This window comes from Cephus cinctus, unplaced genomic scaffold (genome assembly GCF_000341935.2).
Source record: "Cephus cinctus unplaced genomic scaffold, Ccin1 Ccin1_scaffold0215, whole genome shotgun sequence".
Classification (NCBI taxonomy): domain Eukaryota; kingdom Metazoa; phylum Arthropoda; class Insecta; order Hymenoptera; family Cephidae; genus Cephus; species Cephus cinctus.
Genome location: NW_014332933.1, coordinates 3,607,539 through 3,634,953, shown reverse-complemented (window position 1 = coordinate 3,634,953; position 27,415 = coordinate 3,607,539). Strand labels below are relative to the sequence as shown.

General features: G+C 36.7%; 5 protein-coding genes across 15 annotated transcripts in view; 1 reads left to right on the top strand and 4 right to left on the bottom strand.

Annotated features, from left to right (window-relative positions):
* Positions 1–251: 251 nt before the first annotated feature.
* LOC107265411 (pyruvate kinase) lies at positions 252–8,915 on the bottom strand. Of its 4 annotated transcripts, XM_015734844.2 has the most exons (8): positions 7,025–7,160; positions 4,368–4,403; positions 2,568–2,912; positions 2,280–2,466; positions 1,685–2,206; positions 1,266–1,604; positions 1,030–1,186; positions 252–566 (listed from the first exon to the last, which is right to left on the bottom strand). In XM_015734844.2, the coding sequence occupies exons 2-8, from the start codon at positions 4,392–4,394 to the stop codon at positions 554–556; spliced, it is 1,590 nt and encodes a 529-aa protein (XP_015590330.1). In that variant the 5' UTR covers positions 4,395–4,403; positions 7,025–7,160; the 3' UTR covers positions 252–553. The 4 variants fall into 4 exon arrangements, with proteins under 4 accessions (XP_015590330.1, XP_015590329.2, XP_015590331.1 ...); XM_015734843.2 differs by lacking the exons at positions 4,368–4,403; positions 7,025–7,160 and adding an exon at positions 8,829–8,915; XM_015734845.2 differs by lacking the exon at positions 4,368–4,403 and having other exon boundaries at positions 7,025–7,175.
* Positions 8,916–10,290: 1,375 nt separating this feature from the next.
* On the top strand, positions 10,291–12,813 carry LOC107265205 (probable phosphoserine aminotransferase). Its single transcript, XM_015734424.1, has 8 exons — positions 10,291–10,356; positions 11,082–11,212; positions 11,296–11,411; positions 11,479–11,640; positions 11,728–11,822; positions 11,876–12,045; positions 12,157–12,417; positions 12,539–12,813. Exons 1-8 carry the CDS (start codon positions 10,291–10,293, stop codon positions 12,642–12,644), a joined length of 1,107 nt encoding a protein of 368 aa, XP_015589910.1. The 3' UTR covers positions 12,645–12,813.
* On the bottom strand, positions 12,412–13,977 carry LOC107265206 (guanosine-3',5'-bis(diphosphate) 3'-pyrophosphohydrolase MESH1). Its single transcript, XM_015734425.2, has 3 exons — positions 13,631–13,977; positions 13,204–13,535; positions 12,412–13,130 (listed from the first exon to the last, which is right to left on the bottom strand). The coding sequence occupies exons 1-3, from the start codon at positions 13,884–13,886 to the stop codon at positions 12,873–12,875; spliced, it is 846 nt and encodes a 281-aa protein (XP_015589911.1). The 5' UTR covers positions 13,887–13,977; the 3' UTR covers positions 12,412–12,872.
* Positions 13,978–14,148: 171 nt separating this feature from the next.
* On the bottom strand, positions 14,149–16,509 carry LOC107265203 (FAST kinase domain-containing protein 4). The gene is made up of 9 exons (XM_015734422.2): positions 16,372–16,509; positions 15,886–16,265; positions 15,669–15,818; positions 15,321–15,566; positions 15,081–15,225; positions 14,925–15,008; positions 14,677–14,838; positions 14,520–14,595; positions 14,149–14,429 (listed from the first exon to the last, which is right to left on the bottom strand). Exons 1-9 carry the CDS (start codon positions 16,385–16,387, stop codon positions 14,207–14,209), a joined length of 1,482 nt encoding a protein of 493 aa, XP_015589908.1. The 5' UTR covers positions 16,388–16,509; the 3' UTR covers positions 14,149–14,206.
* LOC107265196 (ankyrin-3) overlaps positions 16,442–27,415 on the bottom strand; it is a 25,605-nt gene continuing 14,631 nt past the window's right edge. For 3 of the 8 annotated variants that reach the window (XM_015734383.2, XM_015734386.2, XM_015734387.2), the window contains 2 exons: positions 18,771–27,301; positions 18,205–18,691 (listed from right to left, as the gene is read on the bottom strand). In XM_015734383.2, the coding sequence (XP_015589869.1) occupies positions 18,837–27,301 (8,465 nt within the window). In that variant the 3' untranslated portion in view covers positions 18,205–18,691; positions 18,771–18,836. Of the gene's footprint in view, positions 16,568–17,039; positions 17,306–18,204; positions 27,302–27,415 lie in introns of those variants that run through there. The other 5 variants (XM_015734385.2, XM_025082594.1, XM_015734388.2 and 2 more) reach the window with 5 other exon arrangements.

The following is a 27,415-nucleotide window of genomic DNA, read 5'->3' as shown; positions in this document are numbered from 1 at the left end:
TGGACGTCTTTCGAGGGAAAAAAATGATAAATGAACCGATGAAGAAATGTACGAGAAACTTGGATAATGAAAATTTCTCTATTTCTCATTAATGATTTATTTTCTCGAATGCTTGTAATTAGCTTCAACCAAATGTTATAGAATTCTGACAGATTGAAAAGCAAAGAATGGTTATAGTAAGACTTCATCTGCTGATGTTTTGAGTATATTTGTACGGGATAGGGATTCTTTTTAAGTACATAAATATCATATAATTCATGAAATTGTCTCACGATATTTTATTTGGAAATCTTTTATGTATTTTACAATGCATGTTTCTGCCTAGGTGTGCAGTGCACTCGTGTGTATTCAGTATCAACAGTAAGGTAATACTTGGTCTAATCTAGGAGAAAACAGCGTCACCAGTGACATAATGAAATAGCAATATCGTTGTAATATATAATGTTGATGTACGATTACACACATGTTGAAATATCACCAGACAGCTGATCCTTCATGTTTAAATCTATCCCCAGCTTCGTTCTTATGCTACACCAGACCAGCCGGCAATTCTTCAATCGACGGTCCTGAAAATCAAAAATAAGAATACAACCAAGTGGTTAGATAATTTTTATAGATTTGTAGAGGTTTTTTAACGGAAGTCACAATAACAAAAGAAATCTCAGCATAGAAATAGATTAAAGTATAACGTACTTCGTGCAATTAGACAAAATAACTATACTTGAAAAACAAAGATTTAAACCCAGCAGAACATCTAATCGTTATTCTGCGTACTATAACAAATAAATTTATGTTAACATAACTATAAGAGTATAAAAGTCAAATAATTGAACATGTATTATTTGTTACGTCAAATTCATTCATATAAAAGATCAGTCACAAATTTGCATTAGTGATATGTAAAACTATGTGACAGGCTATAGTAAACAACAAATTGATATAAAAATTTAAAAAATACTGTCATAAGAATCGGTGTCACTGTAAACAGAACAACGGGTTTCATCGTAGGAAAATTCCGGTTCTACGTACACAATACGAAGAGTATTCGTGAAACCGGAACCCTGCTTCCATCCAGTTACAACAACCACAGAGTCTCCAGTTTTCAAAAAGCCACGACTTTTTCCAAAGTTCAGACCAAACTGTACACGAACATCGACATCCTTCAGCCAATCAGGTAGAGCAGCCTCTGTAAAAAAAAAAGTAAGATATACATTATATCCATCTACTAGATAATAACAATAAAGACATATCAGAATTAAGATTACCGCCATAATGCAGTGGCAAAATTCCACGGTACAGATGCGCTTGACGCGCGACCTGGGCGAACCTGGTGACAGCAATAATTGGACAGCGTGGCCTATATTTAGAAATAAGATGGGCCGAGCGGCCGGAAGTAGTAATGACAATAATGGCAGTAGCAAGACACTTGGCAGATGCTTCAACTGAGGCAATAGCCACTGCATGAGTAGCGTCGATTGGTGGTATCGCCTTACTAGAAAGATCCGTAAAGATCTGGTTCTGCCAGATAGCTGCTTCAGCTTCCTTACAAATGTTTGCCATTGTGTGCACACATTCGAGAGGATAGTCGCCCTTAGCAGTCTCGCCTGTAAATTGCACAAGGTACATTGTAAAATTCTAAACACTATTTCTTAATTTTCCACGAATACTTGCTGAAGGTACACACCTGAGAGCATGACGCAGTCTGCGCCATCAAGGATGGCATTAGCCACATCAGATGTTTCAGCACGAGTAGCACGTGGCTTCTTTACCATAGACTCCAACATCTGTGTGGCACAGATAACAGGCTTGCCAACCTTGTTACACCTACTGATCATGCACTTCTGAGCGAGGAACACTTTTTCAGGTGGAATCTCAATACCAAGATCACCACGAGCGACCATGATACCATCAGAGGCTTCGATGATCTCATCAAGGTTGGTCATACCCTGCTGATTCTCAATCTTCGAAATGATTTTGATGTTCTTTCCCTTCTCGCCAAGGATACCGCGAATTTCGGTGAGAGCCTTGGCATCGCGGATGAACGATGCGAAGATCATATCGACTTCCTGGTCGACACCAAACTGCAAGTCAGACTTATCCTTCTCAGAGACAGCCGGCAAGTCGACAGGAACTCCAGGTAAATTAACACCCTTACGAGATCCTAGCATACCTCCATTTTCAACGGTGGTTGTAATCTGATTTGGGGCTGTACATCAAATCGCATCAGATCAATAATAGCTTAATACGTCACAATGACAAAATGTATAATTTGAACTTACCAACGGCCGTGACGACCAGAGATATAAGGCCATCATCAACAAAGACACGGTTGCCCACCTTGAGGACCTTGGAGATGTTTTCATAGTCCACAAAGACGGTAGAAGCGTTACCCTTCTCAGCGTAAACCTTGTCCGTGGAAAGTTTGAAGGTCTGGTTCTTCACCAATTCTACTTCAGCAGCACCGCCCTGTTCAATGAGTATATAATGTAGAATATAAATGGTGCGAGATACAAAAGTTAACAATGATTTATTTACAGAGTAAATACTATAATACTAAGTTAACGTACACCTTCCAGGAGACCAGTGCGGATTTCTGGACCTTTAGTGTCGAGAGCAATAGCCACGGGTACGTTGATACCACTGCGGTCGGAAAGATTCTTCTGGGCTTGTCTCACATTGGCAATCGTTTCCGCGTGATATTCATGGGAACCATGAGAGAAGTTCATTCTCGCAATATTCATTCCAGTCTCGATCATCTTCTCCAGGGTCTCAACGGATCGGGAAACTGGTCCGATGGTGCAGATGATGCCAGATAGACGTACGAAGGATGCACGAGACTCAATATCCAGTGCACACATGTGCTCCAAGTGGCTCTGCGCATTCAGAGCGCTGATGTTTGGTTTTCCAGCCATCTGCGACATTAATTAATACTTCTTAATAATTATAAACAATCATATTATTCACGTTACTACTGAACAGACAGACCTAATACGTAACAATGTGAAATTCGAAAGAAAATAATTTCGACAATTTTTATCCACGTCTGTCGTTTAATTTACAATATGTTTGACTAATTTCTAATTTAATGACGTGCATCATATCAATCAGTGTATCATACATGTCATGCACTATCATGCATACGTGCAACTGTACAGTGGTATAAAAATATTTTTCAAAACCAAGAATACCTTTTTACAGTATCACTTGGACTTGAACACAAAATTGCTCAGCAAAAAGTTAACAACTCGTTACTGCGATTTTCTGACTTGCAATAATGAGTTTTGTATATTCTACAAAGATCATTGATATAGAATGAGCGTTGATGAAAATTATTTATAATAAATCATGAAGACATTGTATATGAAGCAGATTGTACTTAATATCTAAACCCAAAATATTCATAATTTTTAGGAACGATGGATGATAACAGCTTGTATAAAATTCATTTCGTTATCAAGAGTCGGCAATCCATAACGGTTTTAACAATATCATCTTTATCACACTGACAGTTATATTAACAAAATACATTATGTACTGTGCTCCGACTGAGCAAGCTCAATACTCAATAAAATATTTCGATTGATGTCCTTCCAGGTGAAAATATACATGGATCAAATTCCTAAACAGTACTCAATGGAACACGCTCACAAATTATTACTACGTGCTTTATACCTTATTACACCAACAACAACAAAACTTTCGTTACGTCACACCAAACTACCTCACGCACGAATCTAAACAGCAGTAAAATGATATGTAAGTAAGTAAAAAAAATGTTCACGTTCTTCATGCATGTTACTGCTTCGTTACAGTTCAGCTATAAGAGAAAGAGCGACGAGACCGAACGACGTCAAGTTATTCTAACCTCAAATCAAAGTGAATTTCAGTTCGTATTTGTGGTAAAGTCATACAATAATATCCGCCTTTATTCCAACATCTCTTGACACAACTCTCACTAACGTGATTCTGACCTGCTCGAATTAAAGAAGTTGAATAGCGGATCGTCCGGTCTCCTCGCAACTGATTCGACTTTTCCGTTAGAGATAAACAAAAATCACGGGTGCCGAGCGTTAGTAAAAATAGCCTCTCACTATGGCGGTTAAGACAGCTTGGTACTATCGCACCCAAATCATTAAAAATAGCCTTGGCTGCGTTTCGTAAAAAGATGAAAGACGTGAGAGTACTTAAGAAATCAAATAAACGATAAACCACAATTGCAAAATGATGGAAGAAATGAGAATTACGTAAGAAAAAAAATGTAAAACGTCGATTCTCAATATTAACGTGATGGCGGTGAAAACTTGGAAAAAAAAGGAAAATGGGGTACAAGTATAATAAGCAACAAATAGCGTGAATCAAGGAGGTACCTTATCGTCGACAGTATTCCAGACCATTTTGGCGGGCTGCGTAAATAAAGGGGAAACACGGATTAATGCCGATTGTCTGCGTTCGAAACCTTTGTATTGATAGTATTGATTGTAATTATTGTTGGGGTACTGATGCTCGTGTACGATTGTTCTTGCGTGCACGAGCCGTCTATTTTTTGTACGAAAGACGAAGGGCGCGGGGCGCGGATAAAGCAGTTGCGAAAATGAGTTCCGAAGGAACGCATTCTGGCAAAGGAAGAGGACCTCGTCGCAGACTGTGGTGCCCACCGCAGGAGAACGCATCACAGTCTGGCACAGTTCCTTGAGAACGGCTGAGAAAACGTCTTCGACGACATCTTCGAGTTTACAGAGCAAAAATAACTGACTCGCTTGTAGGCTGCAAATAACGACGCGAACGACGCTCCCTTCAGGCTCATTTCGCGACCCTTAAGATATGTTGCCTATTGAAATTAGCGTAACAATTTGGCGGGTATTTCAAACTACCGTCACTGTCTCGTAGAATTATGTAAACTATACTTTTGGGTAAATATATAACAAAAACGTAATGGCTTAACATTTAAATCTATAAAACATATCAAGTTATTCAGATCTCACTTGACAGATACAGTTTTTTTTATGTTCGCTTATCGTCTCAAACTTATGAAAATCTTCTTAACAACGTTTTAAAGAAGAAATTACGATCGTAGAAATCAGTGCACATCAGATTTTGTTACTCAGACGAATTTCCTTCATCAATATTTTTCTTGTTATCATTCAAAAATATAAGGTATATGCTAGGGAAGGCAAAGTATCATAAACACGTCGAGCAGATGAACAAGGTTATCTGCAGCTGCCAATCAATAATATAGTTTTAATATCGCACATCATGTGGATCCGCGTTAAAGTTTTATTAACACTTCAGACGCCAATTTAAAAACGGTTAACTATTATCTTAAGTTTTAAATTATGAAAATGACGTTCTGTCATGAAATTGAAAATCGTCAAGTACTTTCAAGTATTTCAATATATTTTTTAATTAACATTGAATAATACAGAATGCCAAAACAATTTGAGATCAATTTACGTTAAATACGCGTTTGCGAAAAATGACTTATGATCACTCCATTAATTTAGTCTAAAAAAAGTTAGTATAACCTCGAAAGTAATTATTAGTTATATCCAAATACCTAGACATGCTGTAAATTATTTTTTAAACATACTATCAGCACGTAAACCGTATTAGTATGGTTCGAGAAACTGAAACCCACAGGAAAACAATACAAAACAGTTCCATATATATTTAATCGCTATAAAATCCCCAGTAAACGTACACATTTAAAAAATCTTAATATATCTCAACTTTGTGGTTAACGTAACTCGTAATTATAATTAAATACTCGGTGTGTACAAACATTTAACTGGTAGACGCAACAAGAACGAGGTAAACATTGTGGTATTAAATTGCATAACCAGTTCTGATAGTTCGTCGAATGACGACATTATCGGCACCATAGTATCTAATTTCGTGGTATATAATACAATATGAACGAGACTATAGTGTCTAATCAGAGACACGTCCATACAACACTATCACGGGTTATTCACGTGTCTCAACGTACTGTCTAAAGCTATGAAGTGCAGTTCATGACACGAATTTGAAATATACTTAAGTATGTATATCATAGTTAGTCTTTACAGAATTGAAGTGAAGGTCTTGGATAATTCGATTAAACAGTACCTGTATTTCTTACAAGAAACAACGGCGCTATGCCAATTGTATTTAAATAAATATAACTATTCCATACAGCCTTCATTTTCAAAATATATAAGAATTAGCAACTCTTGTATACAGATTATTCGGTGCTAATTAAAGATTTCGTAATGAGATTGTATAGTATCTCCTTTAATTAATCACGATATGAGAAGATGCAATGCCAAGGTTCCGGTTTGCTGTGGGCTCTTTGTTATTTCATTACCGTTTTTCAATCGATACTTTTATATAAGATGTACTTTAGAAGTACAGTTTTGATGCTGATCAATGTGTACTCGTATATTCCATACGAGGAGTCCACGTGTTCATCTAATAGCTGACTCTATAAAGATGCTAGAGAACTATCTATATATTAGACAGCATTGGTCCATCCGAACGGTAGACAAAAGTTTGTCCTAATTACTCCTAATCGGTAACCCGGTCAGCTTCTGTACCATTTGAGATATTGAATGCAAGCCTCTATAAAATCTCACCAACTTTTATGACAGTACCATAGATAAAAATGGAGTCTGTCAACCTGAGAATGACATTGTCAATTTTATAATATAGAATAATTGCTTTTTTCTTTACACCTATGCAATAATTTCACCTTCCTCTATTCAATGCCAGATCATTCAGCCGTGCAAGTTAGAACTAGATACTATTGAACGCTCTCAAGGTCTCACGTAATTATTACACAATTTTAGACCTAAGCCAAGTCCACCAGGTCTCAGAAGTTTGTTCATCTTGAATTTTGGGGATATCTACGTGTCCCCATTTTTCTATTACTTAGAATTACCTATGTGATCCAAACAGGTCTTAAAGTGTGCCTTCTGACATTGATGAACGTTCTTGGCATTACGCTAGGAGGAAATCTCGTGAAAAAATAATATTGTAGAATATTTACCTTGTTTGCACCGTAAAATAGAACAAATGGACAGAGAGGCAAAGAAAATCACTGTGAATAGGTCTGTAGTTTGTGACGAACTGACGTTCGAGGACGCAGAAGGTCACCACTCCCTACCGGAGAGGCAGAATCTACCGGCTTTATATTGTACACAACGCCCTCTACAACGAGCACTTCTTTACGATCGATATTTTTGCGTATGTTCTATGACAGAATATATCCCAAATATATTAGTCACTAAGCTTTGTCGAAATAAAGCAATTAACTACAAAGAAAAAGAAAAGAAAACATAGAGGAAGCACTCATGAGTTCCGTACAATTTGTATCATTTATATTTAAATCTTATTTCTCTGATTTCAGATTAATTACAGATTTAGAAGGATGATATTTGTCATTTCAATCTGTGTTCATGGTGGAAAAACTCATTGACTAATATTTGATATCACATGAAAACTGCGTAACGGAAATATGACGTGAGCAGAGAGCACGTGTTCTACATATTATTTTTGCGTTTTATCGGTAAAAGAACATTTACCCGCTGAGAAAATTTATCAGTTATCACGACCTCAATAAAATGGTTTCACGATATAATTTAGTGACGCTCTCTTCAATCTTGTGGCGTGATTCATTTTTCTGCATTTCAGAGCCTTCTTATCTAGCCATGACCTATAGATATACCTTCTCTTCCGTGCTGATAATAAATATAGTATTAAAATGTTCAGTAAAATCCTGCTCAATTATTATAATAACTGTTAGAATTATGTCATACAAGTGTCAACAATTACTTATTGACATCTGTCAATTGTATAACCTGACATCATCGACTGAAGGAATAGACTGAACATCTTATGGGATATGGCGTCACGCGTGCTTAGGTGTTGGGACACTTATGCTATATATAGAATATATTTCCTATATCAGAATCATGCAGCACAATATATACGGAAATGGAATCCAATTTCTGCACAGGCTAGTTGTACATACACGAATTAACTGTATAGAATTATTACGAGCAGATATGAGTCCCACTCATTACGAATATGTCTATTAACGGTCGCAAATGCGTAATCTATTTATCTTCAGTCGGGCAGACATTTTATCCGACAGTCCTTTCCAAGTCAACCGAGTAGCTACTTTAAGTGGTAGATGACACTACTCGCGTTGAGGTTATACCACAGAATTTTAGTTGAAAGCTGAAATACGTGTATGAAATAGTTTACTGATCTCTATAGATACATTTTCATTCTATTACAACTTTTATTCGACTCCTGTGGGAATATAGCTGGTCTCATGCGCGATCGTATGCACGCGAATGCTTAAAATAAATTCCGAAATTCACTTTCCAGTACTGCAAGCAATATTGTGTCTCACTCTTGCATGCAGTTAAACAAGAACACAATGATATTCGTAATATTGGCAATAAATTTCGAAATTTACCCTTAATCCACTTATTTTCAGTAACGGTGTCTAAAGTCACGTATTACGCGCAGATTGTAATAAAGTATTAGCTGTTGCAATTTTTTTATTTTGTCCGTGACTGATTTGGTATCGATGTAAAAGTATAAACTTTAATATGTACATAAACATTTTTCAAAGAGTGCAGAAAATGTAGGTAACGAAAACAGACTTAATAATTCATAAAAGTGTTCTAAATAGATAACACATTAATAGAATTTTCAAGAGTTTCACTATGTAAGAATATGTATTTTGAATTGTATAAGCGATTTAATAATTTAGACCACCAGATACAAATTCTGGAAATTTTAATAAATCTTTTGCAAGCTTAGAAAGATTTAGTAAATACCTCTGAATTGTCGGATCTAAGTATAGCCTTCATTTTAATGCAATGTCTTGCCCTTTTCAACACAGACTGACACTCAACAAACCAGTGAGCGGATCAATTGCTATCAAAAGATAAGTGTTAAGCTGCTCGTATATTATCCTAAGATATTTATTACCTCTATATACTTTTTTAAAACCTATAGTCGCAGGGTACTTAAATAAAATACAACCTGTACCCTATATTTATGTAACAATAAATAAAATAATTCTGAAGATTGCTCACACTAATTACACAAGTTTTTCTTAACACGAGATAAACTTTTCTCTTTCATTTTACGGGAAAAATAAAGATTAAAAACTGACACGACAACACTTTATTATGAAATAATTGTGGCTTATCAATCATGCTGTATCTCCCTCTGAAATATATACGTTACAAGCAATGACGTATGTATTATCAAGAACAGAATTGATTTAACACATGTTTCTTCATGTAAAACAGTTACCGATTAAATATATTAAATACATTTCTCAAAATTGAAAACGTTATATTCTATGGCAAATTTGAAAGTTCACTAATAATTTGTTAATAAGTATCCTTTAATCTATCTGATAATCTTTTCAAATATGTTTTCAAGTGAAAAAACGATATTATTACAGTTATAGGATATTGCCTAACAAACACACTTTTAGACATTGCAAAATTATAATGAGTATATAAAATCCAGTAAGATCCAGTACCGTCTCCGATAACGACGTATCGGGTCAGCCGCATAGTTATTATCTAACAATAAGATAAAACGTCGCGGGGGATATGTCTATAATAATAAAATGAAGATATTGACACATATATTAGTAGGATAAATTCTCAAAATATTCCACGGACAGAAAATTCCATTGTAGAATACCACACGGGTATTTATTAATTACAATTTACAACAATTTAATGCAATAATAAAATTATACAGATTATTAGGACATCTACATGCGAAATGAGTTCATAATTCGCGGTAGTCTTCCTATAGGCTGAATTCCGGTATATTTCTTCAGAAACAATTATTAACCATCCAATGAGCATTCGCTATTTTAATAATCGGCTGACGTGAGCCGGATATTCACTAGACCTTTGGTATCGGATAGTACTCCAGTATTTCGAACAGAACACATAATAAACAAGATTCTAGTTTTGTAGAAGACAATTCATGTGCGTCGTGTAAAAGTAACAAAGACAAATTTCTGACGGCTCGACATATTCGTACGAGTTGTTTGTATTTGAGAATTGACTGTGATCAAGGTAGACAAGAAGGAGAATTGGGAGTAACGTAGGGAGGGATTTTGATGCAATCAACATTTCTTGACGGAGAAGGGGAAAAATTATTTGCACAATCGTTCGGTCTCTCAGTAGCTTCGACGATAACAGTTGTACTCGACTTCTCCACATTTAGAAAATCTACTACCAAAAGCTGCTCAGCCATCGTTCCGTTATGACCGACCCGGCGAATACGAGTGTCATCAATTTTGGAGCTGGTCCAGCTAAAATTCCTCAGGAGGTACTTATATCAGTGATATATCGTACATATACATGTATTTCGTAAATTTATTATAAAAGTAAAGATATTCTTAATTGTTACTTCGCAATTAATTCCAGAAGTGTGAATTAAGTATTTTCAAAAATTAGCCTGTCACTGGTAAATTGGTAAAAAAATTATTGTATTACTTTCATTGAATATTAAATGTGACTGTTTACTGTTAATATAGTTATCAGAGACAATAAGAATTGTATATCGTTCTTATACAAGTTTTAGATAATTACACGCGCACGATGGTCACTAACGGTTTCTATGATAAAGTCATAATCACTAAGCGGTTCATTGCGTTGAATACATTATTTTCTTCAACGCCAATATAAGAGACAGTTGCAAATGAAAATGTCTAAATCTTCAGTTTATATTTAACTGTCTACACAGTCACTCGTTCAATCAATAACATTCAGATGCAAAACATAATATTTTTCTAAGAGGCGTGTAAATTTAAATTAAACCTGCCGCCTGACATTTTTCGCTTTTTGTTTTCTCTTTGAACATTCTGCCTTACAGTACGAATATTCTGATAAGAGCCGGTGTTGCCAGCTTTTCATAGTAATGTAAGTTACATTCTCTATATGGGTCAATAGAGTTCAATGAACTGATATCGATATATTGGCACTGATAGGTGTTTGCAATGGTCGTTACTGACGTGCAGCTTTCATTTACCTGTGCATTTTTAATATTTTCAGGTTCTGAAGAATGTGCAGCGTGAATTGCTTTCGTATGCGAATACGAAAATAAGTATTTTGGAATTGAGTCATCGGTCAAATGATTTCAAAAAAATTATTGATGACGCCCAAGCCAGTGTCCGTGACTTATTGTGAGTAGCTCCGATTGTAGATCGTTTATTTGTGTAATTTTTTCTAAAAATGTTAATTCATTTATTCACAATACTTTCTCCAGGAACATTCCTGACAATTATAAAGTTTTGTTTATGCAAGGAGGTGGAACTGGTCTGTTTGCTGCTGTGCCACTTAACTTGATGTACAAAAGTGGTACCGCCGATTATTTAGTTACTGGTAAGAATCGTTATTGCTTGTATGGTCAATTAGTAAATACTGATTTATTTAACTCATTCATTTTTAGGATCCTGGTCAGCTAAAGCAGCTAAAGAAGCAGGGAAATACGGCAAAGTAAATTTAGTGCTGCCAAAACAATCCAAGTACACTGAAATTCCTGATCCATCAACTTGGAATCTGGATCCTAATGCTGCGTACGTTTATTATTGTGATAATGAAACAGTCCACGGTAAGATTATATTGAGATGATCAAAGTTGTGTAATATGATTATGAAATCTAATGGGTTTGATGATGAATATTAATTTTTGTATTTAGGTGTTGAATTCAATTACATCCCAGAGACAAATGGAGTTCCTCTTGTTGCTGATATGTCCTCTAACATACTGTCTAGGCCATTTGATATTTCCAAGGTAATTAAAATTACTATCTTCTCTTATATCTTAATCTATCAATGTTATCTTAGTTCGCAGTAATATTTGCCGGAGCGCAGAAAAACATTGGACCGGCTGGCGTAACTTTGGTGATTGTACGAGATGACGTTCTTGGTAATGCAATGTCTGTTTGTCCGACGATTTTTGATTTTTCAGTTATGGCTAATGACAATTCCGTACATAATACTCCTCCTACATTCCAGTAAGTATGTACATGATTCTTGATAAGACTTATTATTGCTTATCAGTTCAAGTCAGTATTTAAGTATGAGGTTGTTTGATTATCCATGAAATTTTGTGTTATAAATTTTAGAATATACGTAATGGGACGTGTTTTTGATTGGATCAAACGTAATGGAGGTGTGGAAGGAATGGAAAAGTTAGCCAATCTCAAGAGTAAAGTAATATATGATATTATTGAGGAATCAAAGGGTTTTTATACCTGTCCTGTTAGACGAGATGTTCGTAGCCGAATGAATATACCATTCAGAATAGGAAATAATGACGAAGAACTTGAGCAGGAGTTCCTTTCTGGAGCAGTCGCACGTGGCATGCTTCAGCTCAAGGGTCACAGGTAAATATTAATTTATTTTATATTTTAGATATGCTTATGAAACAAATTATGATTCAACTTCTTAGAGTTGAGAGAGTTACAAAGCTTTGCGATATTTAAGTAAAACTACACATTTGATTAGATCTGTCGGCGGAATCCGGGCATCTTTGTATAACGCCGTGACAGAAGAGGATACCCAAACTTTGGCCAGCTATATGAGATGGTTCTACCAAGTTCATCGTGAATAAATAAAGAAGATGAGAAATGTAAATAATCTTCATTTTGCAGGAGAAATTATTTTTTTAAATTCGGTAAATGCCTTTTGTAACGTGTTTTGTATGGACAGATATTCAAATGACGTGGAAATATATCTCCTTTACCAATAAAAATTTAATAAATTTTGTTGTATAAAACTTATACAGTTTAGTGAAATATCTTTTCTACTCACAGCTTGGACAGATTTTGCTCAATTATAACTATTTCTCATTTGGCTCAGTACATTTCTGGCAATTTTCTAGATTAGATTGGAATGAAACAAATGATTCAGATTCCTCTTGGTCACAAGAGGTTTCCGATTTTTCTGATTCATTAACACTTGCTGATCTAATATTGTATTTGTTAGTACAATCGCATTTATCCTTGGCTTCTTTTAATCTTTGGACAAATATCATGTCCAATGCTTTTTCTAATTTAGGATTAGTCCCTTGACATCCACTTATAACTTGTTTAGCCCACTGCAAAAATAAAAAGTTGACTGTAATTCTACTTAGACATCATAGAATTATGATTTAACAACATCAAAATTACCTTGAAATATTCTCTGACTCTTACTTCTGTCCAACCAACAGGTGTTGAGCTGAGAAGATCTCTTAAGTTATATATTTTATCGGCCAATGTAACCAGTTTAGCTTCATGACTTTTATTTGGTGTATTTTTTATTTGAAGTAATTTGCGTTCATGCTTTTCTAATTTCTTATCATCAGTGACTTCTCTTACAATTCTACTCACAGTAGGACCAAATTCTTGTTCAATTTCTTCAAAAGTGGTATTTGTATCTTCTACAGTATCATGCAATATAGCTGCCAAGATCACCGCAGGGTCATATACATCACCTTCTTGGATTAAAATATTAGCTACACCTGAAAATGTATTGTGCAATAATTTGTCAAGGTATCCGTGATTAAAACAAATGGATTGTACGATAAGTAAATTGAAATAGTTATCGTCAATGCACCTATTGGATGATTTATATATGGAGTTTGGTCCATATCCTTCCTTCTCTGCTTACTATGTTTTATAGCCGCAAAATTCACACATTTTAAAACAACAGATAATAAATCTTCATTTGGCAGTGCTTTATTAGAGGTTCCACATGAGTCAACAAAACGAAATGGGTCATCATGTTCCTTAATGGGTGCATTTGTAGGAACATCCAACACTTTATCTTGCATCATGCTCAAAAAGGTGCTTTTCTCAACAGGAAACTCCATACCTTATTTAAAAAAGAAGCATTGAAAATAATAACCTAAAAATTCGTTGTCTGTTGCTTAAATGAACCATAAACTATATAATTTTCTTAAGAAAACAACTGTTCTCTTTTTCAGGAAATGATTGATTTAAGACATGTTTCTATGAGAAACTACAAGGTTTTTTTTTCCAATTTGATTTAATTTGGAATTTCTTATGACAAATAAAATTAGATAAAAATAAAAAGATATATTAATGACAGGGTGTATAATAATGTGAATTGGATTGGAAATGTTTGTACAGAATTTTATTAAATTAGTACATGCTAGTTGATGTATGTACCCTATTCGTTTATGTTGGATGAATTTTTAGCTATGCTTTGAATTTGCTTGCTAAGATATTTTACTCGCGTCACTAGTTTGTCCTTTGGATTATATTCAGTAAATGGTACAACCAGGACTTTGTATCCTTTAGCTTCCAAAAGTTTGCTGTACAAAAATGCTATTCCTAATGGGTCCTGTCTCCCTCTACAAAAATCGTGATAATATCGGGGCAGCACTGCTATCCTAATGAACAATTACACATATCATTATAACTTTTCAAAGTTAATATCTGTACAAATTTAATCAATGTCTAAATTCTTTCTGCATATATACCTGTTTGCATCATGGTTGACAGAAGCTTTTTCAATAGACACAGGATTACATTTGCTGTCCACAAAAAACTCAGCATCTTAAATATAAATCAACAAAACTATTAGCTCACGTTGGAATAATATATATTCTTTTCTTAATATGTTTCCAGTAAATTTACCTAATGTGAAGCCCATGCCTGTATTGACGTTTAAATTTAAAAATGATGCGGATGGTAATAAACTAAAAAGCGTGTCTGTTATAGCCTTAGTGAATTCTTGCCTCTCTTTTGACTTCTCGAGAATCACATTAAAAATTTCTGAATTTTCGTCTAGCAGAAAACCTGAAAATATTTGTTATTCCTTGTAACATTGATTGTGTAAATGATATTTAGAATTTAACATACTACAAAAGTATCATGTGATATACCTTTGTAATTACTCAAAAGGAACTGAGCTGCTGCATTTATATTTAAAAGTTTCAACTGCTTAGCCACGTTCAGACACGATGCATCTACAATTTTTTATAACATCAGAATACAAATATAAAGCATTACAATTAATTGACTACGCAGATTAAACTTACCAGACAATTTTGTTATAAACTGTTTATCCAAAACTGAGGAAACTTGTTCAGTTGTTGCTTGATTCAAAACTACCAAAGACCAGACAACATCAAGCCAATCTAAACTACTTGGCATATCAGATTCTTTCAACGAATTCGTTACTTTCTGAATAAAGATTTTTTTATATGACATATAAGTATAACAGGAATTTCGTATTAATAAATAGGCCTTAAATTATATTCATAAATATAGAATCATACCTGAAACAAAGTATCTGCATTTGAAGGACTGTAACCCACCGTTGCCAGTGTCAATAAAAAGGCACAGAGATCTTGTGGCCTCATGCCTTCTGAGTGGATGTCGATCCAGTCTGATAGAGTATCTAAAAGAGGTTGATCCTTGTAACGTAACAGTCCTAGAGATGTTAGAATAGACCCTATCACAGGACTCTTATCGGTTCTTGGTACAGTCTCCAAGAGGCCAGATGATATTTTTTGCATTAGAACCTGTGAAAGTATTGTTAAGTGATGAATAACATTAATGAAGGACAGTTTCAAGATTGTCATAATGTAAAGAATAATTTGTATGAGATCTTCCTGTTACATTACCTCATCTGGGAAACTTAGAATTGCCATGCTGTAGAGTAAATCAGCTGACTGTTTAATCGTAAGTGTTGAAGAAACACGACTAATATTATATGCTAGAGATCTCAATAATGGTATGGGTCTTCGCTTCTTCTGAGCTAGCGCAGTCATAACCTTCGTATGTAAATTGAATGTAATTAAATATATTTATTGTATTATATATAAATATAATTATAAGAACCTTTATCATTTCAGGTAAAGAAATATCAGAGACTTTCTTTGTAGCCTCATTAACTTCTGTCAATCCAAAGAAGGTAGCCAATTCATCAATACTATGCTGACGCCTTGCTTCATTTTTTGCAGGATGTTTCTTATTTACATTGCCTATTAGCTGGCATAAGTTTAAAAATCGCTTATCCATTTCAAATTCAGATAATTGAACTTTTCCATGGTTTGACCACTCCATAAGAGTAGAAACGATTTTGAAGGCATTCTCTCGTGTGATGTTCCTTTGATTTGCAATCTTCAGTAATTCATTAACAGTTGTGGTTGATGTAATGATTAAAGTATCATTTTGTTGTGAATCTTTGACTTGATCCGTGTTCTTCAATGATTTAAACACTGCTTGTACCAATGGATTTTTAGGCATGTTATTTTTTTTGATAACACTAACATGTTTTACAGTAGGCTCCTGTGCCTCCTATAATAAAATATTCAATATACTCACATTTATTAGTACTCATCGCAGAAAGTTGACATCCTAACAGAATGGAGAACTTACTTTGGAGGCTGTGGTTGCTGGAATGGCGGCAGCTGAACTAGCTGCCAATAACTGTTGAACAGTAATTCTCCAAATTGGTCGAGGACAAAACCTCACCGTTCCATTGCATAAAGCACCGCTAAACTGCAGCATTGCCATCAACCTGCAGAAATTTATTTATATAACAGAAGGGTTGGGACATACAAGATATTCACTGACAAGTAATAGGAACCCAAGAAAATGATTTAAAAAGATTAATCAACGAAACTTACACTATTTATATAATACTTTAAACTGTATGGTCAATTTTTAATTACAATATTTTTATAATTTTTCGGTATTTTAATAATACATGATTAGGTTAAACAGACCTATGCATTTGTCCATTGGTCAAGAATTCTACTAGATCGTGAAGTCAGAATTATTTTTGCTAGATGTACACTTTGCTCTTCTTTATCGACAATTTTCATAGAAGACTTGCAGTTATAGCAGTAAACTACTTTACGATTACATTTAGCACTAATCTTGATAAATCGACATGAATGCAGCAAGAGCCATTAAAATAAAAAATAAAAATAATAGCTATATTCATCTTACCATCATGAATTCACGTTGGAAAAACGGGCACAAACATTAGCATTATTTTGTAGAGGTCTTTCTTCTTATAAATGATTAGCATAAAATTTGAGAATGTATACCACAGATGGAAATTTTAGAGATTAAATCAATCAATATTATAATAATATTTCTACATTCTACGCCCAATCCTGTGATATTTAAGCAACTGCTTCAGTTGTAGGAACATATATTTCAAACTCATGTTATTTGTCTTTTGAATGACTTTGATTAAACATTCTATAACGACTCTTATTAGCTTGGCACATCTCATTGGAGGAGGCAGCTATAAGGAAAGAAAAGAAATATCCTCATTAGCTGCGAGACTATGTGATTACCTGAGCAGAGATAATCAGGAAAAGATATAAGAATAATAAAATGACAATTTAGTAAAATTATAATATCTGCATTTTCATGTCTTCATAAATCCTTATGCATAGTTGAGAACTCGGTAGAGATACATAAGGCTACGTCGCAGTATCAACCAGTAACGACGGTTTTTCGCAGTTTGCCGTACGCGTAATGATCCTGTTTCTTTGTTCCATGAATCTCTGGTAAATATATATATATATATATATATATATATATATATATTATTAATTAGTTAGTTAGTACTTAATTATTAATTTAGTTAGTTCGTTAAGTAAAACTTTTAATAATAAACAAGTAGTTTTAATTATCCCCATTGGAAACATTCTGTGGAATTCAGTCTTTTGTATTCCCGCGATACCCCAGGATACCGTCGGACTCGTGACAACTGGTGACAACGAATTTCGTGATTGATAAAACGTATGGAACAAAGTAAAGTTTGAATTTCATAAACACATCCCGCTTTGGTCATATGTATATGTAATACAAAGGACAAACACCGTTTAATCCAGTTTAATCCATCTTCAACGGTAAGATACTTAAAATAATATTAATTTCCCATTATCTTTCGTTATTTATTCTTAACCTTGTCAATTAAAATGTAAATCACAATTTGAATTCCCAGATTATAATTGGGCGTTGACAGTTACTTAGTTTAGGATAAAGGCCTGCTTAGGCAGTAGTTGTCAATTAAAGAATATTTTGACGAGAAGTCCTATGGTTTTGATATTTATATTTATCATTAAATGTTGTGGGCGAATTAAATGAAAATTGTACGATATGTATAGTGGAATGGAATTAAATAGACTTGGAAGGTAAGATTGAAATGTTTATAAAACATGCCATTTTAATACAGCACTATTATAATACAATTCGAATATATAAATAGCGTTTAAAATATAAATTTACAAATGCAACGTAAAACATGTAAAAGTTGAAAACAGGTATAAGCAAAAAATTTACGAGTTAAATGAAGACTACATGGATAATTCTCATAAATATACTAGCATAGGTAGTATAATGTTAAAACAGGCAAGTTTCCCATGCCTCATTACATCATTTGCACAACAGGTTTATAATTTCAAGTTCTTTCAATATATTTTTTAAGCATAATTATCATATAAATGCTTTTAGAGGACACTGCGAAAATTAAAAGTAAATATAATCAAATGTCACATTTCCGCAATGCACAACTTCCACGTTACATCAGTTTTAACGTATCATGTTTTACATGTAAAGCTTCTTGTATCATGTAATAATATATGTACGTAGCCAAGGTAAGTAGATCACAACGCTTCACTACCTGTAACAAAGTCTTACGCTGTATCTCTTTTTTTTTAAATAGCTTATTTGTTAGATAGCTTATTTAATTAAAAAATTACCATTTATCATCTGTACCTGATGTGTACATGTAATCTTTGGAGATGTACCAACTAATATAGAATCTCCTATGTATTGCTAGCTGGAGATGATTTTGCCTTGCTACTATCTGCAACACTTGTCCCTGTCAAAGATGTCTGATCTTTTGTTTTGTCGACTGTAGCTATTGAATTATTACTATTGCTTTCACCAACTTTCTCTTGCGAGGTGGATTCTTCTTGTTCAGTGAATGGCATTTCTAAGGAATCTGAGGAAATTCTTCTCATATTGTTAAACTGATCTGCAGCATCAAAATGTGCTTCTTTTACATCTCGGACATTATTCAATGAGTCTGAACTCAATGACGGATAGTCCAGAGTTGTCTTCATCTCTAGAGAATCGGAACTTCTGCAAAGTGGATGATGCTTCTTCTCAGGATTTTCTTCTAATTCCAAAGAGTCTGTACTAGTTTCCATAATATTTGCTTCTTTTGAAGTTTGAGCATTATCAATTTCCAATGGAACAGTTGCAGCAGCTGATCCAATTTTTTCCACATCTGTTATCTCAATCTGAGAAATATCTTCAGTAGTATCATCCTGTCTATCGAACTTCTCTACGTTAGCTTGAGCGATACGTATTATTTCATCTATTTCCTTTATCCTCTTCTCGTAGTCATCAGAACCGGATGTGCTGGGATTAATAGAACCAGGTGCACTACTCTCAGCTCGTGCTCGCAGTAAGCTTTCCAGCTTGTATCTATTTTCTGGACTTTCATGATCCAATAAATCCTCCTCTTCTCGTGCTTTCAATTCAGCTTTATGAGCTTCCTTACATGCGTATTCTAATCCTTCAAAGTCTTTGAGTGACGACAAAGAAATATCATCACCATGTCCAGATTTACCAGTAACATACCTTCTAGGTAAGCTCCCATTGTTGATAGAATCTTGAGAGCCGCATTGCAACTTCTTGGCATTCTCAAGTGCTACTGCACTTTCTAAATGTTCAAATTCTTGCAGTGAACTCAAAGAAATATTATCGTGATCGGATGGTTTCACCAGATATTTCCGACCAGCCAGGACATCATAATCCGGTGTACTTCCTAAACTGCCACGCATACTTCCTACACTACCAATGGATTCCTTGTGACTTCCTAGACTTCCAAATCTGCTGCTGCCAGCTTCAAAATCGGTTATTTCCTCCTCCTTAATGTCCTCCAGTGGTCCACGATCATATTCAATGTCATAAGCTCGAGGATCATTATGGAATTGCATTTCAATCCACTTCTTGCCTTCGTACTGTTCTTCATCAGAATACGACTGAGAATATTGATCATCATTCGAAGCTTGCGGAGGGCTTTCCTCAGATTCGAAATCGAATAGATCGTTATTTCTGGAAGCTTGACTAGTAGATACTTGCGAGTCATCTTTATTCTCTGTTATTAAATTTTCAAGATCACGGTCGTAATTCTTGCTCGTAGTATAAGAGAGAGCACTGATCTGTATACTCTTTCCTTCAGAGTCAAATTCTTCAGCTTCTTTTCCAACCTCTTCAATGACGACAAAATCATCAATTATGTCAGGTTTATCGACAAGCTCAAAAGAATCACTGTCTGGCGAATGTCGGTCTGACTTTTCTTTCTCGATTACAGTTTCCATAGACATTCCTGAGGTGGATGACGTAGACATGCTCGCTTGTTGGATTATTGATAACATAGATGATTGTAATCCTTCAGCAGCATCCTCAATACTATCGCCGATACTACTCAGCTTTGGTTCCAGAGAATCTGCATCCATTGAAATTGCTTCTGTCTTTACAACTTCTTGTTTAGTCATGACAGAGGCTGAAACATCTTCTTGTACTACCGTCGCTTCTTCCTTGGAGATGACTTGGGTGCACACACTTTGTACTCCATCCTCGATAACCCGTGATGTCATTATGTCGACTGACTGAAGTACTCCGGGGGGTTGAGCCAATGTGGACGTTGAGGAATCACTAAACTTATGTTCTTGGGTCATTGATTGTTCTTCTGATTCAACAGGAGCAGGTTCACCATTGTCATCAAGGATTTGTTGGAATATCATCTCTGAGGATCTCTTCATTCTACAAGGCATCTCACTGGGTGCCTTGCTACAATGCTCATTTACTGGTGATTCATCTATTGGAGAATCTGAAGTTTTAGATGCACTGACTACATTCGTCATTAGATCATCATCCAATGCAGTCTCCAGATTTTCATCAATTACATCTTTATCGATGTCGGCTTCGGATGCTACAAGAGTCTCAGACAGTTCACTAGTACTATCTATACTTCCAAGATGACCAGAACTCAAGGAGTTCAGCGACTTAATAGATTCGCGAGAACTTAAGGAACTTACAGCTGTATGATAATCCTGGGATGTTGGTCGTGATCCTGAGGAGTGTTCAATAGACATAAGAGCTGTCTCATACTCGGAGACAGTACCTGAAGGTATACAGGACTGAAGAGCATCGATGTCTGATGAACTAGGTCTGCTGCCACTTCCAATTTCATAGTCACAGGAATGGTAATTACTACTTTCACCGGAACTTGAACCCAGTTCACCTTCGCTTTCCGACGTAACTTTCTTTGAAGCTCTGGCTGGCTTGTGTCTTCTTCTTGGAGCTGGTTGCGGCGGTATCAAGGAGAAGCTATCATCTTTATTGTCCACGTCTGAACTTGATCTACTTGCTGGAACAGGGACAGGCTGCGTTTCATCAAGTTGCTCTGCTACTTTAGTATGGACGGCAATTTGAGTTTCAGTTTTAATTTCAGACTTATCGATTTCAGTCGTTAAGGTAGTTTCTTCTTTCTTTTCAGTTTTTTCAAATTGTTCCATTTTACTAGGTTCTTGAATAATCTCTGATACCTTTGGAGTATCCCTCGTTTCTATGGACTCGACTTGGACTCGTGGCTTTGCTACTGGGGATCCTGTGGATGGTTCTGCGTCACTGACTTGCTCGACCGATGGAGCTTTGTAAAGAAAAGGTAGATCGTTTGGTATTGATTCTGGTTGTAATTTAAATTGAAATTCTGATGGTGAATCTTTTATTTGAAAAACTGTCTCGTTGTTCTCCGTTAATTCTTCAATGAGGTCTTGTTGAGCTGCTTCCAGGGACTCCTTGACCTCAGCAATTTCCTTCTTGACTACTTGATCTAAGACAGTGATGGCGTATCTTGCACTTAAATCGACACTTCGCGTGTCTTCTTTTTTCATTTTGAAGGCACTGATATGAGGAGGTATAGGAGCGTGTCCCAATCTCTCAGGTTTTTCAATTGTTTTATCTCCATGCTTCTTTGAATCGTCATGCGAGCTCTTTGAAGCCGTACAAGTGTCCCTATCCTTTGATTTTGTTTTGCTTTTTATTTTGTCTACTGACTTTTCAATTTCTTTTACGACTCTTTCGGGCTTTACTTCAGGCTCCACGTGACACTCCGTATCATCTTTCTCTTTTTCTTCGATTTTCATTTCCCCGCTTGTCTTCAATGTCTCTTTCTCTTTACTTGAGTGCAATTCCATTTCTGAATTATCCGCTTTGTAATACTCGGGATTACGTACTGATGAATCCGATGTTGTAATCTCATGCAATGAATCTTTTTCTGGAACGTTGTCGTCCCTCTTTTCTTTTTTGTGTTCCTTCATTAATTTTTCCGATTCATCCGTAATGTCAGTTGTCATTTCCATTTCTTCCTCTGCGGCTTCAGTGGATTCTTTGTCTTCTACCTCATCGTATTTCTCCATTACTGTCTCTGACGTAGTAACTTCAGCTTGTAACTTTTCCTGTACTTCTTCAAGTTTTTCATGCTCATCCATTCCGTAACCTTCGGTAGGAGTCTTGGCGTCGTATTCTCTTTGCAAAGTGTCCATCAGTTCTTGGCAACTGGTATCAAGTTTATTCTCTACCAATTCATTTTCAAGTTCTTGATCACTCACTGGTATAACAGTGAATTTCGTTGCTCGTCCCGAGTGCGTCTTATAGATTTCAGTTACCGTCGCCTCCTTTACAGAATCCACTGCACTAAGATCCCCAGATGATTTTGTGATAGATCCTTCTGGTTCTGTAAATTCCAGTGACTCATCTTTCTGCGAACCAAAACTTTGCATTTTTCTTGATTGATACTCGTCCAGTTCCTTGTCGAAGGCCTGCGAAGGTTGCAAGGTTTCTGATATTTCAATCTTCTCATCACCGATCATCCAGTTCACTGGTTTTATTTCCAAAACCTTGGCCTTCGCCCTTGGAGAAATTAATGGTGGACTCTCCATCTCAAAACTGTCACTTCTTCGCATTCCAGTTTCAAATTCTTTAGCTCCTGCCGATGCCGACCTTTCATGGGGCAGAGAATAATCAGTGTCAGTCTGTTCGGAAACCGTGCTTGGACTTACAGTTATGTCACGGTCGTGACCGATCCTCTCTAAGGAGTGAACTGCAGCGCTTTCATGTAGCGACGAAACTTTCTCATTTGAGGATTGCTCGTAAGAAGTGCCAGAAGAATCCTTAGGTTGCTCGTAACTTCTTTGTTCGTCCATTTCTAAAGATGGCACATCCATGGAGTCTTGACGAAGCTCCTCCTTGACCTCTGGTTCCAGGATCTCTAGAACTCTGGCACCGGAATGTTCATACGATGAAGCTTTTCGAAGTAACATTTTCCTCGTGGACTCTGTCGGAGGCGCTTCATCCTTTTTTTCAGCAGAGTCCAGTCCTACAAACTTTGGAATGTCCTCCAACTCATTCGATTCAACCTCCAGTGATTCTTCTAATTCAATGTGTTCAGACATACTGCTAGGACTCATAGTGATATCACGGTCCTGTAATCTGGTTTGAGATGACGAGAACGGTAAACTGTCATCCTTTTCTTGTGGCGATGACTCCTCGTCCTTTGTCAAATCTTCACTGATACTTATACTATCGCGTGTGGATTCCTTCTCGAATAAGTCCTCCGACTTGCCAGAAACTGACTTCAGACGTTCCGTAACTCCATGTTCTGTTCCGTAACTCGTTACATTCGTTTGAAAAGTCCCACTCCTTTGCATTATACTTTCAAACTGTTTAGTCAAATCATCGGCCAGCTCTTCGTCATCGAAATCGTAGTTTTTAGTCATCGATTTTTTCACTTCACTTTCGTATCCTTCCTCGGCTTTCTCACTTGCAGTAGCTTCCGGCGCTATGACACGGTTTTCTATTTCCGTTTCTATCGACTGTATTATAGTTTCAGCAATATTACGAGCCTCGTATTCCTTAACTGTCTTCTGATGCTTCTCTTCCAAAGTTTCAGGAACCTCCGTCGATAAGTCAGCTAAATCTTCCTGAGTCCTCGTACCAGCAGTACCTGTGGCAGAGTCCTTAGGGATTACAGTGGTAACGTGGTACTCCTTAATCCGGACGCCTCTGGAATCTTCTTGGAGCATTTCCTCCTGCACTATGGCCTCGCGTACAGCCTTCCTCACGTCTGCGATTCGTGCCAAAATTTCATCGGATTGTTTCACATTACCCAAACCTTTCTCAGCCTCTTTTAGATCCTTTTCGATTTTGAACGACACGCCGACGTCCTTTTCTTTGACTCTACTCATTCCCGACTCTTCCATCGCTATTCCGTCTTTGTCCTCGAGTGACTTGAATCGTTGCTCCTCGCGACTTTCCATACCGGACTGGGTTGCGGATGCGTCGATTATCTCTTTTCCATCTCTGAATTGCACCGAGGTCTTCTGCACTCCTCTACTGTCAGATTCTTTGACCCTCTTCTCCTTCTCCTCTATTGTTTCCGTTGGCGATTCCTTTGTCAACGTTTTCTCAGACGTTTTTCTCTTCTCCACGTGTTCCTTCTCTTCGTGGACGATTATCTTATCAGCGCCTGACGTTACTTCGGAGGAGATCACTTCCTTTGCCTCCATTCGACTTGAAGCCTTGTGATCGACCTTCGAGGTCATCGTTTCAAAATCACTTGGTCTCTTTGTTGCACTCATCCCTTCGAAGACTCTGAACGCCTCTCTGGGATCTACGGCAGTGAAAGTTTTTGAGTATGTTTGGGATTCGCTCTTCGAAGTATGTTCGTACTGCTGGGATGACGTGACCTCTTCTGTTCTTTTGGTTTCTGTGACACTACGAGTTTCGAATTCTTTCTTCGGAAGATCTTTCTTTGCGTCCTTATCGGATGCTGCGGCCGGGGACACGTCGTGTATACGTTTCGGAATACGGGATTCAAATTCTTTACGTTTTTCAGAAACGGAGGACGCTTCCTGTTTTTCAGTTTTTAAATCGTCCTTCGTCTCTTCTGACTTCGGCGATAGTTTTTGATCAGATCTTTTTGCCTCTGATGGTAATGGAATTTTTGTTGCTGGTTCGTCCTTTATTTTTTGAGTTCTATCCTTTTCCGCCTTTGCTGCCGATATCGGTATACGAGATTCGAATTCCTTTTTCACTTGTTTCTCTTCGTCCAGGTGCATCTCCATCGTTCCTTTTTCTACCGTGCTAGACATTTCTTTACTTTCGAATGTCATGCCATCTTTAGGTATGAGCTCTTCGAGGTTATGTCGCGCTTCAAATTCTTTGAATAATCTTCTCTCGTCTCCCTCGACTATTGATGATTCCCTCATTTCCGTTTTCTCAAGTATTTCTGATTTTAATTTCGACGCAGTGGATGTTACGGTTTTTTCATCTTTACACGTCTTGTCCTTCGGTTCCTTCAATTCTTTGTCTTCTACTATATTCTGCTCCATGTTCGTATCAGAACTAAGTTGACGTTCGAAATCTCGTCGAATCTGTTTTTCCTTCGCTTCTGCGGACGAGAATATCTTAGCGTCCATTTCGGATTTTTTCGTTTCTTCAATTGCATGCTCTTTCCGCAACTTGTTGTCGTCCTCCATTTTTATATTCATCTCTGACAATTTTTCTGATAAGACATCCATTTGCTTTGAGTCAACGTCTGCCCTCTCCGCCATAGATTCTTTGACGTCCCTTTTGAATTCAACTGTGATCTCAGATTGGAATGTATCAACTTTTTGCTGAATGTCATCAACGTGCTTTGACATCTGATCCGTTGATACGTCCTTTACTTTAATTTCCTTTAATCTCTCTTTCTCGACGTCTTGGCTAAATTTCCTCTCATGCATAATCATCTCTTTGCAAAAGCTAATGGAGGATGAAACGTCCTTTATTCTTTCAAAAATCTCTTCTTCTCTGACCCACTCTTCGGCTTTCTTCGTCGAAGCGTCCTCTTTGATTGGTTCTTTTCCACTTTCGGCTTTCTTCGTTTCCTTTATCCTTTCCTCAAAATCTTTTTCCTCAATTTCTTTTTTCTCAACCTCTTTTCTCTCAATTTCTTTTTCCTCAGCTTCTTGGCTCTTGGATTTTATATTCATTTTTTCAAATACCACCTCTCTGTCTTCCTTCGGTGTTGCTTTTTTATGCATTTTCTCGAACACTACAGGACGTTCAGCTCCTTCCTCAATACGTTCTTTGATCTTCTCTAGAGTTTCCATCTCAGCTATATCTTGGCCAGCTCGCTTGCGTTCCTCCATTAACATATCCCTGCAAACGCCAATAATCTCTTTGGTAACAGGAATCTCTTTTTCTCCGTGAACAATAATTTGATCCTCCTTCGATATCTGTTCCGTGACCTTCTTACTCGTATCAGCAAGAACCTCCTTACTATCGATTTGACTTTGTCCAGCAGTACTAGAAGTCTTACGATCCTCCGATTGCCCAACAGTAGAATCTTCACTCGTATCATCAACAGTCTTCTCCCGTTTGATAAAATCTTTGGAAATCTCAATAATATCTGTTTTATTCAAAATGGCCGAATCGAACGTCTGCCCCATAAATTTCTCTTCTCCAACAAACCTAACAGTTTCCCCCCTCACGGATTCTTCTTTCAACGTCTTTCGAATGTCTTCGCTTCTAATCTCTTGGGTCCTCTTAGAGAGCACAGCCTCTTCCCTAAATTCTTCTCTCTCCTCTATCCCCAATCTTTCAATTCTCTCCACTTCTTGACTGTACGTCGCCCCCGTATTAAGCACTTCCTCTCCAGGCTGTTGCGCAGCTTCTTCAGCTGCTTCATCCGCCTTGGAATCTTTGACCGATTTATCCTTCTCTCTTATAGAGTCCTGACTCTGCAATTTTGGTGCCATCCTCGCAAGGGTCATCTCCCTCTGTATCTGTTCTTCAAAGTAGTGAGCCTTTTCCGCCACGGAACACTCCGATATGTCCGGGATGTTCATATCTTCCATTGTCTCGGATCTACCCGAGATAGCTTCGGTATCTTCTTCCGATACGACGTTCTGCATGCACTCGCTGTCACTCTCGTTGATTGTTAATTGGGACGTCCTGGAGACCTCGGATTCGGAACGCTGATAACTATCCCGTTTCCTGGTAATATCCTCCCAAAACTTCCTCTTCTCGGAGTACGTCTGCTTCTCGTTTATTGGTGATTTGTCGTCGTATCCTTCGGCGCTCCCTATCTTATTGAGATAACTAGCATCTACGGATTCAAGGGGACAAGAAGCCGCTTTTTGTGCAAGGAATTCGTGGATAGTGGCGGCATCTAGAACAACCAAGAATTATGCTCATATTACTTTTTTATTAGCAACGCAAGCCGAGTACAGTTATCGTTACAATCGATTTCAAGGTTGCTCCAAGCATGGCTTTTGTTTCATTC

Bases quoted from the DNA above. Each gene is read 5' to 3' on its own strand.
- LOC107265206 (XM_015734425.2), bottom strand. From the start codon at position 13,886: ATGGAGTTTCCTGTTGAGAAAAGCACCTTTTTGAGCATGATGCAAGAT. The intron at 13,536-13,630 runs GTGCATTGACGA...ATACATTTTCAG, and splicing joins ATATATAAATCATCCAATAG to GTGTAGCTAATATTTTAATC. The intron at 13,131-13,203 runs GTAATTTTGATG...TTATTTTTGCAG, and splicing joins GAGTCAGAGAATATTTCAAG to TGGGCTAAACAAGTTATAAG.
- LOC107265411 (XM_015734843.2), bottom strand. From the start codon at position 8,861: ATGAAGGCTATACTTAGATCCGACAATTCAGAG. The intron at 1,605-1,684 runs GTGTGTACCTTC...TGCAATTTACAG, and splicing joins AGACTGCGTCATGCTCTCAG to GCGAGACTGCTAAGGGCGAC. The intron at 1,187-1,265 runs GTAATCTTAATT...TTTTTTTTACAG, and splicing joins TTTGCCACTGCATTATGGCG to AGGCTGCTCTACCTGATTGG.
- LOC107265205 (XM_015734424.1), top strand. From the start codon at position 10,291: ATGACCGACCCGGCGAATACGAGTGTCATCAATTTTGGAGCTGGTCCA. The intron at 11,213-11,295 runs GTGAGTAGCTCC...TACTTTCTCCAG, and splicing joins GCCAGTGTCCGTGACTTATT to GAACATTCCTGACAATTATA. The intron at 11,412-11,478 runs GTAAGAATCGTT...ATTCATTTTTAG, and splicing joins CGCCGATTATTTAGTTACTG to GATCCTGGTCAGCTAAAGCA.
- LOC107265203 (XM_015734422.2), bottom strand. The intron at 15,567-15,668 runs GTAATGTAACAG...ATACTTTCACAG, and splicing joins TTCTAAGTTTCCCAGATGAG to GTTCTAATGCAAAAAATATC. The intron at 15,009-15,080 runs GTAAGTTTAATC...AAAAAATTGTAG, and splicing joins GTTTATAACAAAATTGTCTG to ATGCATCGTGTCTGAACGTG.